The 11,778-nt window shown below is 39.4% G+C and overlaps 1 protein-coding gene across 8 annotated transcripts in view; it reads left to right on the forward strand.

Annotated features, from left to right (window-relative positions):
• The window catches only part of PSPC1 (paraspeckle component 1), a 121,788-nt gene that overhangs the window by 4,049 nt on the left and 105,961 nt on the right, over positions 1-11,778 (forward strand). For all 8 annotated transcript variants that reach the window (XR_012655048.1, XR_012655049.1, XM_032787195.2 and 5 more), the window contains exons 2-4: positions 878-1,179; positions 6,285-6,380; positions 7,411-7,607. Coding sequence is in view for 6 of the 8 variants with exons in the window: in XM_032787195.2 (XP_032643086.1) it covers positions 878-1,179; positions 6,285-6,380; positions 7,411-7,607 (595 nt within the window). In the remaining 2 variants the exon portion in view is untranslated. The remainder of the gene's footprint in view (positions 1-877; positions 1,180-6,284; positions 6,381-7,410; positions 7,608-11,778) is intronic.

Consider the following 11,778-nt stretch of genomic DNA (forward strand, 5'->3'; position numbering starts at 1 on the left):
AGATGTGGTCTCCTCATCTCAAAAAAGATATACTGGCATTAGAAAGGGTTCAGAGAAGGGCAACTAAAATGATTAGGGGTTTGGAACAGGTCTCATATGAGGAGAGATTAAAGAGACTAGGACTTTTCAGCTTGGAAAAGAGAAGAATAAGTGTGGATATGATGGAGGTATATAAAATCATGAGTGATGTGGAGAAAGTGGATAAGGAAAAGTTATTTACTTGTTCCCATAATACAAGAACTAGCGGCCACGAAATGAAATGAATGGGCAGCAGGTTTGAAACAAATATAAGGAAGTTCTTCACACAGCGCACAGTCAACTTGTGGAACTGCTTACCTGAGGAGGTTGTGAAGGCTAGGACTATAACAGCGTTTAAAAGAACTGGATACATTCATGGAGGTTAAGTCCATTAATGGCTATTAGCCAGGATGGCTAAGGAATGGTGTCCCTAGCCTCTGTTTGTCAGAGGATGGAGATGGATGGCAGGAGAGAGATCACTTGATCATTACCTGTTGGGTTCACTCCCTCTGGGACACCTGACATTGGCCACTGGGATACTAGGCTAGGTGGACCTTTGGTCTGACCCAGTACGGTCATTCTTTTGTTCTTATGATATATTATTAGAACGAATTATATGGAAAAACAAATGCAGATTGCTGAAATCATTGAACAAGTGGAATCTGAAATATTCTTGCTTTCGGATGAGAATATTTTGAAAGTTGAGTAATCCCCCCCTAATTTTAATATGCTCATAATTTTTTAAATAAGTTTTAAGTAATGGTAAAATAGCTGAAAACTAATATATTGACTCGGTATCCTTGAGGAAAGTATAGAATGGATTCATATAAAATGCTGTTTGTTTTTCCCTCTTGGAAAGGAGTCTAGAACACTGGCTGAAATAGCGAAGACAGAACTTGATGGTACTATTTTGAAGAGTAGACCACTTCGAATTCGATTTGCTACACACGGAGCTGCCTTAACAGTCAAGAATCTTTCACCTGTGGTTTCCAATGAGCTTCTGGAACAAGCTTTTTCTCAATTTGGTCCAGTGGAGAGGGCTGTTGTTGTAGTAGATGACCGTGGCAGAGCTACAGGAAAAGGTTTTGTAGAGTTTGCAGCAAAACCTCCGGCAAGGAAGGCTCTAGAGAGATGCAGTGATGGGGCATTCTTACTAACAACGTAAGTTAAAGGGTTTTATTTTTTTTTTGGTCAGATTTATGGGTGAGTGTTTTTATAATGTATGGAAAACTTCAACCACAAGCATGGCCATACCTTTTATTGTTTTCTCAGAACTGGGACCCCAGATTTGTTGTGAAATAAATGTCAACTGGAAGGTCATTTTGAGTATTCACACCAAGCATCTTACTTTCCTCAAGAATTTTTCTCTGAAAACAAGCTAGTTATGAATTATATCTACAGCCATAAGGTTTATTTGATTATATGTAAATACAGTATTTTCATCGATAGGTGTTGTTATTTTCTTCGTAGATTCTTTAATTATTTGCCAGTAACTTTTACTTTCTCCATAGCTGTTCAGAATTCTCCAAAGATATTTAGATTCTTTTTGGTTTCACTCCTGATCATGAAGTTTCCAGTAACAGTAGTGAAAACTGACAAGACTCTAGTTGTTTACTTTGTGATATCTTGGCAAAACCATAAGCAGAAGCATTGAAATTTTCTATTTGCAGACTTAGGAGGAACATAACCTTGAAAATATGAACAGATACAGGGTCATGTTTGCAACTGTATTGCTTCCTACTAACTGTGGGTGGGTAAATATTTCAGGTCTTGCTATTATTGATAGCACATCATCACCTTTTTTTAATATCTTCCATCATACTTTTGTAAATTCGCCTTTCCACACATTGCCATAATGGCAGAGGATTATTAGTGTTGTTGTGACTAGTTGCCTACATGCATTTGCTAGGAGTAGTTTCATGCTGCTTTGCTGTGTATGGTTGAAATTGCAACTGCTCAGAAAAATGTATTGTGTAACTTCTCTCATTTGGGTGAGTGTCATAATGTTTGAGTGAATAAAAACACATGATTTTGGCCTGAATTAAAAATCTGAAATATTCCCTAATAGACTAAATTACAGGCATATTTAGTAGGTCCCCATTGTGGCTGCTACATTGTGTTGCAGACATATTGCATATGGCACTCATTACAGGATGTGACTGATAATGGAATCATTAGGCAACTGTTTTGTAAATATACTTTTGTGCAAACTGCTGTGTTACAAAGATGTAGGATAGGGAAAGAAGAAGCACCTTGGAAAGAACAGTGTGACCATCAGAACTTTACATTACTGGTTTTAGTATTCCAGAAAACTATCATACAATAAAACAATTTATTACACTCTAATTTATGTAGCTTTTGGGGTTCTTTGTGAAGATCTATGTAATGGGATGAGATTTTTCACATTTTTTCACCGATCCTGATTGGTTTATGCAATTGTATTGAAAAACACTTGTATTATATGTTGAATGCCCTTAATCAGGAAGCGAGAGAGTTTTTCAGACCATTGAGGGCCTGATTCTGCCACCCTTGTGTTGATATCTTGCTCCGCGACTATTTTCATTGAAATTAATAGACCTGCTCATGAAGCAAGGTACGATTTAATTTGAGTAAAGGTGACAGAATCAGGTACTCATGGTTTAATTCTTTTTTCATTAAATGAGTTCGTTCTTCCATTAACATTTGATTCTCTTCATAAGTTAACACAGTTCATGCTCATGTTCGTAATGGCTATGCCATCATATCACTTTGAATAGTATTGTGCAATCTTGTAAGTTTTTCATTATTTGAAGCGCCTCTACTCTATGTAAAATAACAATATTCAAAAGTATAGAACTGACGATTTTGGGAAAGTAATGGAATTGGCTTTCCCACAAAAGCAAGTCTCTATAATTCATTGCTTGTTTGTGTTTGATACTCTGGTGTGCATGCTATAGAGGTATAGCTCATAAAGGGAAGATGTTTATTTCTAAGAATATGGCACTTCACAGAACAGGATTTTAAAAAATCAGTTATGCTGAAATTATATTCTAATTGTAATGGGAACTCTGATGCCTACAGTAGAGTCGCATCTTGCTTGGGGGTTAGATTCTAAAGTCAGCACGTAAGGCTAAAATCGCATATAGTTAAAATTACCCTTGAAAATCCCTTAAATCGCCCATAAAATACAGTATACATGGTTTTGTGTACAGTATGCAACCCTGTACTATGTATAATATATACAGTAATGTACAGTATATAAAGAGTATATAAGCAAAATATAATTTTATAGTACTGTATTTTTAATTACATGAGAGAGAGAGAGAGATGGAAGAATGAAAGAATAAAATAGGAGAACAGTAAATCTAATCACTCACCATACATCCTGGATATTCTTGCTAGTCTACGACAACAGTGACACTATTGGAGGATCGTCAGGGCTTAATGTCAATCCAGGAGACAATGGGCCAGGCCCATCTGCTGCTGGTTGTTTTTTCTGTCACTGTTGTCTCTTGAGCTGCTCAAACATTTCTCATATTGTCCGTAACACTACATGTGATTTTTGAGGCTTTGTTCCATAGAGACCAGAAATTAAATCATTCAAATGTTTCGCTGCTTGGAACACTTCAGCAAATTTATGAAAATTCCAACTGGCTGGCTCTTCCTGTTCGTTGTCGTCATCTTCGTCTTCTGTAGATGATTTTATCAGTTCCTCTAACTCTTTGTTAGTCAGTGTTTCTCTCTGGCTCTCAATGAATTCTTCAGTTACTTTCTCAAGGATGTTGATGAAGCCATTGCCACCCACTTGCCTGGTCACCTGAACAATGTGTTTCACTTCTTTGTCAGTGGTCAGGGAAACACTTGAAAATTATTCAAACATTCTTTCCATAGGTTTCGCCAACATGCATTGACTGTTTCAGGCTTGATTGCATCCATTGCCTGTTTAATACAAGTGATGCAATCAGCAATGTTGAAGAACTTCCAGCACTCCATCACATTAAGATTCGGATCAGCATCCATAGCGTTATGTATCCGTGAGAATGTAAGCCTTGTGTCCATGGCCTTGAAACAGCGAATCACGCCTTGGTTGAGAGGTTGGAGGATGGAGGTGGTATTGGCAGGGAGAAAGACGACTTCAGTGTTGTTATGCACAAACCGGAGTGCCTCAGGGTGGCCAGGAACATGGTCTACGATCACCAATACTTTAAAGTCAAGTCCTTTCTCTTCGAGGTACCACTTGACCTCTGGAATGAAACACTTGTGGAACTAATCCAGAAATAATACCCAAGACTTTTTATTTGATTGCCAGAACACAGGCAGGAGATTTTTGTTCTTGCCTTTTAGGGCACGGGGATTTGCAGCCCTGTAGAGGAAGCCCGGCTTTATTAAATGCCCGGCTGCATTGCCAGAAAACAATACAGTCACATGATCTCTAGTAGTTTTGAAGCCAGGGGCTTGTCTTTCTGATTTAGAAATATAAGTGTGTTTGGGCATTTTTTTTTCCAGAAAAGAGCCCAGTCTACTCAGCATTAAAAACTTGTTCCAGAAGATAGTCTTTTTCTTCCATGATTTTCTTTGATTGTTTGGAATAGGCTTCTGCTGCCTCTTCATCAACAGGTGCAGCTTCACCAGTAGTCTGCACGTTTTTGAGGTTGAAGCTGTTCCTAAAACTGTTAAGCCAACCTTGGCTGGCTTTGAATTCCTTCTCATCGGAAGGCTGTCCCTCTTGGCGGGAGATTTGAACAGTGTGTAGAGGCTAAGAGCCTTTTCTCTCAACGTGTTGCCATCGATAGGCACATGTTTATGGTTCATGTCTTCCAGCCATAAGTTTAATACCTTTTTAGTCTTCACTAAAGTCTTATCACGCACCTGGCTCATCATCGTTGCAGTTATTGGCGTACCTGATGCTATGGCTTGACGAATTTCTCTCTCTCTCGAATCTTGATGGCATAGATGCTAGATTTGTTGCGGCCATATTTACGCGCCACGTTGGAGACTGACATACCATCTCTCAATAAGTCCAACACAGCCAGTTTTTCCTCTAGCGTTGGAACAGATCGCCATTTCTTCAGTTAAGCACCAGATGAAGTAGTTGGCTTGCGTTTAGGGGTCATGTTGTATAAAAAAATACGTATCTTTAAACATTAGAATCACACTCAGCGTGGCGAGATGCTCACACTGTGAGAGGCACGCAGGAACTGAGACCGACTGAGGCCTGGTCTACACTACGCGTTTATACCGAACTATACAGGAGATACTGGATCTGATCGCTTTATGTCAACGCTGCAAAATGACTGATAAATGTCATCACCAATTTCCAATTGCAGACGGTGCTATAGCTGGTAACTGTCTCTGCTACCTTGCAAAGGCAAATGAATGCTGCAGTGTAGCATTGCAGTACCGTGTCTATCAGCAGCATTCAGTACACATACGGTGACAGTGACAAAAGGCTAAACGGGCTGCATGGTTGCCATGCTATGGTGTCTGCCAGGGCAATCCAGGGAAAAAGGGTGCAAAATGATTGTCTGCCGTTGCTGTCACAGAGGAAGAATTGAGTGATGACATTTACCCAGAATCACCCGCGACACTGTTTTTGCATTGGGATCTCGACTCAGAATTCCAATGGGCGGGGGAGACTGTGGGAGCTATGGGATAGCTACGAGATAGCTACCCACAGTGCAGTGCTCCGGAAATCGACGCTAGCCTCGGTACATGGACGCACACCGCCGAAATAATGTGCTTAGTATGGCCGCATGCACTCAACTTTATACAATCTGTTTTAAAAAAAATGGTTTATGTAAAATCGGAATAATCCTGTAGTGTAGACGTACCCTCAGGCAACAGCAGATTTACGTCTCCCATCTCACGCTCACTCCGGGGCGTACACTCATTGCACGCATGTAGTTGAATTTGCGTAAGTTAAATACACATATGATATGACTCCACTGTACTTATCAATTCTATTTTTAATTGTGCGGGTAACTGTAAACAGTTATTTTTAGTTTTGTACATTCTTTAAATTGCTCAATTTATTTTCCATCAGGAGAAGGGCAGTAGTGTTTTCTAGATTAAATTTGTTTTACACATAAGCCAACTATTTTTTGTATTCCCCAGGCAATGCTTTTTTAAAAATGTCATTAAACATGAAGGAGTTGTAGCTAACCCTAAGAAGTCATTTTTTAGAATGTTTTCCAACAATGTTACAAAATGTAACTTGTTTTAGTGTAGATTTCCTGGATTTAATTAATACAAATATTACTACACAAAACGTTCAATATTTCTTTCAGAACACCGCGACCTGTTGTTGTAGAACCTATGGAACAATTTGATGATGAAGATGGGCTACCTGAGAAATTAATGCAAAAAACACAACAATATCATAAGTAAGTTGGATTTAGATTGATTTCATTAAACATTATTAGGTTAGCTTGGTGAACAAAAGTTTATTAAATTTTATCTTGATGTGTGGAGTGAGGATGGGAGAGTGCTGTTTGTATAATCAGATTTTTTTTTTGTTTTTAAATATACTTACAAATGTTAAACTTTTTGAGATGTTAGGCTTTCCTGATTACAAAGTGCGAACTCAGATAATAGGCACTCAGTCCCTGATCCTGAAAAGATTTGTGCACGTTTATTTTTACTCTGAGCAGCCCCTTTGACTCTGTACATAGGTCCCCTGCAGGATCAGGGCTTCAAATACAGCAGTGATCAGTGCAATAAAGTAAACTGAGAGTCTTGAGTGTAAGGAGAAACCAAAGTTCTTTTAATTTAGAACTTTTACTGTTGAGATTTGAGGCTGTCCCCAAGAAATCCTGATTGCTGGAGCCAAAATGCTTACTCAGATGACAAGCAAAAATGGAACGATTTATTTTTAAAATAATGTATGAGATAAATATTTTGGTTCATTGCTCTTTAATGAATTATTACAGTAGCGCAAGCATTTGAAAAGGATGTTGTGAACTAAAATTTTGATGGGCATTAGTGTTTGAAGTCTTTGAGTAATATTTTAATATAGCAAGTCTTGACACTTTTTCAAACTTTGATGTTAAAAAAAATCATGTTTATAAGCCACTTTCTTAGCAGCCTGATAATTATTAGTTTGGTTGCGTAGTCTTCTGCTACAGCATCGGAAATTTTCAATATAATGCAAAACAAGTCTTCCTTAAAAAGGAATAAATTTAAAGAGGGCTTGATATGGACTATTTCTCTGGTCATGCAGAGTAATCTTACTGCAGAGTCCTACATAAAGTTTTGGGACTGAGTTCTGAAAATGAGCTAATATTTTATAATTACAGAATTTGACTACTTGATTAAAAATTGAACCAGAATGTTTGTTTAGAAATATATTTTGCTACTGCAGCTGGTTTATAAATGCATATTTCTGTACATTTTAACTGTGTACATTTTTATTAGGGAAAGGGAGCAGCCTCCACGTTTTGCTCAACCTGGAACATTTGAATTTGAGTATGCTTCACGATGGAAGGCTCTCGATGAGATGGAAAAGCAGCAGCGAGAACAGGTTGACAGGAATATTAGAGAAGCCAAAGAGAAACTAGAAGCAGAAATGGAAGCAGCTAGACATGAACATCAGTTAATGCTGATGAGGCAAGGTAAAAATCAGATACTCCACCTACTATAAAAAGAACCTGTTTCTCAAAAAAGGTTCCTTTTCATAACATATTGAGTGATGAATCTCAGTTGTGTGTGACACATGTAAATTTTTGAGATTTTGTTAGACTAAGTATTTATTGGCTTTTTAAGAAAATACTTAGAGTTTGGAAACGATTTTGGTTCAAATGAAAAACTAAGTCTACTCATCTTTTACTTTAAGAGTAAAATATAATCAGACATAAAATAGACGTCTACAAATTAAGAAAAGTGAGCTTTGCTGGTGACCATGGCCATATTCTTGTTTTCTAACTCCACGTACATCTAAATGCTGTGTGTGGAGAGGCTGGGTAGCTTCACAAATTCAGTAGGAAGGGTTTTTGAGTGAGTTAATGTTGATTGTGATCCTAGGCTAAAATAAGTTAATTTAGCACACTGTGTATAGAGAAATTGTGTGACTGGCACTGCTCTTTTGTTTTCCATTTCTTATACAGATAAGAGTGTTGAGGGAGATAATTTTATAGTTTTAATAGCTGAAAGCCTTTTGTTTCGATGTCCAACTTAGAAGGCTAGTGCATGTATGATTCAAGGAGTATTCCATCCTCACCTTCTTGATTTTTAGTTTATTTTTTTCTGCACAGTTGGAAGGACTGTCTGACATCTAAGTAAATAACACAATAGTGTCTTTCATTACAAAGGATCCAAAACGTCTTAACAAACCAGACACGTACAACACTGAAATCTGTTGGATAGTGGCAGGCCACCAGCACTATGCACAACAGTGGGAGTAGGGGAAACTGGCCAAGTGCATCTGGGTAAGCCCTACAAAAAGTGTTGTGGGTTCTTCTGATATCCACACTGTGGAAATGATATCTGGATTTTCAAGTTCTTATCCAAAAGACCACTACACTGAGCATCATGCAGTTTTAGTCTCTGTTTACCTGACTAGGCTGAATGTCTGTGTCAACACTTAAGGGATTTGAACCTCCAAGGTTTCAGAGCATGTAGTTGTTTCAAACCTTAAGCCTAGGCAACGAATCTGTCCCCACCGTCACAATTATGTGTCTTTTTCTTCATGTTTAGTTTTAACAAGTAATCATTCCATGACAATATAATTTTCTTCCTCTTCAAAGAAGAAGATTTTCTTGTTTCTTGTGATTTTTCTATAGATTTGGTTATTCCATTTTTTTTTTTTTTCACATCTAAGACTTTCATGGCTGAGATAGACTAAAGATATTTCCCAAGTGACTTTACAGACAAATGCTTTGAAATGTGGGTAGGTTAAATAGGTCACTTTTTTTATATAAATAGTTCCTTTGGAGCTAAAACTTCCGATTTGGTTATTTTTTAAAAGTTTGCTTTTAAAGAATGTTTTAAAGAGACACAGCAGCTTAAAAATCACATTTTTGTTTAATATTTTTATCTGCTGTTATAAGTAAGAGTTGATACAATGGCAAATGTCTCACTTAGGCCTTAATCTGGCATTATCTGTTATGCAAGGGGAAGAAGTCCCCTCTAGGTGTCCTTATGTGATGTTCTTCTTAGGACACCAAGAAGTGTAAGCCACTACTGGCAGTGCGACTATTTATACAGCCCAAAATGCCGTTAGCCTTCTTGGCAAAAAGGGCACCCTGTCGACTCATATCCAGCTTCTCGTCCACTGCAACCCCTAGGTCCTTTTCTGCAGATCTGCTGCCTAGCTATTTGGTCCCTAGTCTGTAGCAGGACTCTGCATTTGTCCTTGTTGAACCTCATCAGATTTCTTTTGGCCCAATCCTCTGATTTGTCTAGGTCCCTCTGTATCCTATCCCTACCCTCCAGCATATCTGCCAGTCCTCCCAGTTTAGTGTCATCTGCAAACTTGCTGAGGGTGCAGTCCAGACCATCCTCTAGATCATTAATGAAGATATTGAACAAAACCGGCCCCAGGACCGACCCTTGGGGCACTCTCTTGATACCGGCTGCCAACTAGACATGGAGCCAGTGATCTCTACCTGTTGAGCCCGACGATCTAGCCGGCTTTCTGTCCACCTTATAGACCATTCATCCAGCCCATACTTCTTTAACTTGCTGGCAAGAATACTGTAGGAAACTGTATCAAAAGCTTTGCTAAAGTCAACGAATAACACATCCGCTGCTTTCCCCTCATCCACAGAGTCAGTTATCTTGTCATAGAAGACAGGTAGGTTAGTTAGGCATGATTTACCTTTGGTGAATCCATGCTGACTGCTTCTGATCACCTTGTTTTCCTCTAAGTGTTTCAGGATGGATTCCTTCAGCACCTGCTCCATGATTTTTCCAGGGGCTTGGGTGAGGGTGGAATTGTGCCATGTAGTTCATGGGGATTATCCTTCTTCCTTTTTTTAAAGATGGGCCTACATTTAGCCTTTTCCGTCACACGGAACTCCGCTGATCGCCAATGAGTTTCTCAAGAATCAATGGCCAATGGCTCTACAATAATCCCGGTTATCACTCTTTCCCTGGTAGTGGCAGCGCCATGTGTGCCTTTATAGAACTTGTGTCTCGTCCAGCTTTTCTACAGTAGTCTCTGTACCACTTCTTTCTCCACAGAGGGCTGGTCTCTCCTCCTCATGCTGTTTGCTGTCCCAGTGACGCAGTCTGGGAGCTGACCTTGTTTGTTGAAGACAGAGGCAAGAAAAGCATTGAGTAGTATATGCTTAGCATCCTCTGTCACTAAGCTGCCTCCCTCATTCAGTAAGGGGTCCACACTTTCCTTGACTTTCTTCTTGTTGCTAACGTACCTGAACAAACCCTTCTTATTACTCTTAACATCTCTTGCTGGCTGCCACTCCAAGTGTGATTTGGCCTTCCTGATTTCACTCCTGCAGCCTGAGCAATATTTTTATACTCCTCCCCTGTCCAGTCTTCCACTTTTTATAAGCTTCTTTTTTGTGTTTAAGATCAGCAAGGATTTCACTGTTAAGCCAAGCTGATCGCCTGCCATATTTACTATTCTTTCTGCACATCAGGATGGTTTGTTCCTGCAACCTCAATAAGGATTCTTTAAAATGATCACCTAGTCTGATCTCCTGTATGTTGCATGCCACCCACCCACTCCTTTAATAAGGCTCATAACCTGTTTGAGTTACTGAAGTCTACAAATCATGATTTAAGTTACTGAGAATCTACCCTTTTACTAGTTTAAACTTGCAAGTGACCCATGCGACAGAGTAAGGCCAAAAAAAACAACCACCCAGGGTCTCTGCCAATCTGACCTGGGGGAAGATCCCTTCTTGTCCTCAAATATGGAAGTCAGTTGGATCCTGAGCATTTTGGCAAGACCCAACAGCCAGACTTCCAGAAAAAAAATCTCTGTAGTAACTCAGAGCCCTTCCCATCTAGCGTCCCATTACTGGCCATTGGGGATACTTGCTACTAGAAGTCACAGATCGGATATATACCATTGTAGGCAGTCTCATCATACCATCCCCATCATAAACTTATAAAGCTCAGTCATGATGCCAGTTAGATTTATTGCCCCCCACCCCCCTGCTCGTCTTGGAAGGCTGTTCCAGAACTTCCATCTGATGGTTAGAAACCTTCATCTAATCTCAAGCATGAATGTATTGATGGCCAATTTATATTCATTTGTTGTTTTGTCAACATTGATACTTAACTTAAATAACTCCTCCTACTCCCTGGTGTTTATACTTCTGATGTTTTTATAGAAACATGAGAGACCAGAACTGCACAGAGTATTCCAGCTGAGGTTTCACCAGTGCCTTGTATAATGGTACTAACACTTCTCTGTCTCTACTGGGAATATCCCGCCTGATTCATTTTAGGATTGCATTATTCTTTTTCATAGCCACGTCGGCGGCTCTTAGGCTTGGTCTACACTACACGTTTAAACCGATTTTAGCGGCGTTAAACCTATTTAACTGTACCCGTCCACACTACGAGGCCCTTTACATCGATATAAAGGGCTCTTTAAATTGGTTTCTGTACTCCTCGAGAGGAGTAGCGCTAAAATCGGTATTACCATATCGGATTAGGGTTAGTGTGGCCGCAAATCGACGGTATTGGCCTCCAGGGGGTATCCCACAGTGCACCACTGTGGCAGCTCTGGACAGCAATCTGAACTCGGATGCAGTGACCAGGTAAACAGGAAAAGCCCCGCGAAATTTTGATTTTCATTTCCTGTTTGCCCAG

The sequence above is a fragment of the Chelonoidis abingdonii genome, chromosome 1 (assembly GCF_003597395.2).
Source record: "Chelonoidis abingdonii isolate Lonesome George chromosome 1, CheloAbing_2.0, whole genome shotgun sequence".
Classification (NCBI taxonomy): Eukaryota; Metazoa; Chordata; order Testudines; family Testudinidae; genus Chelonoidis; species Chelonoidis abingdonii.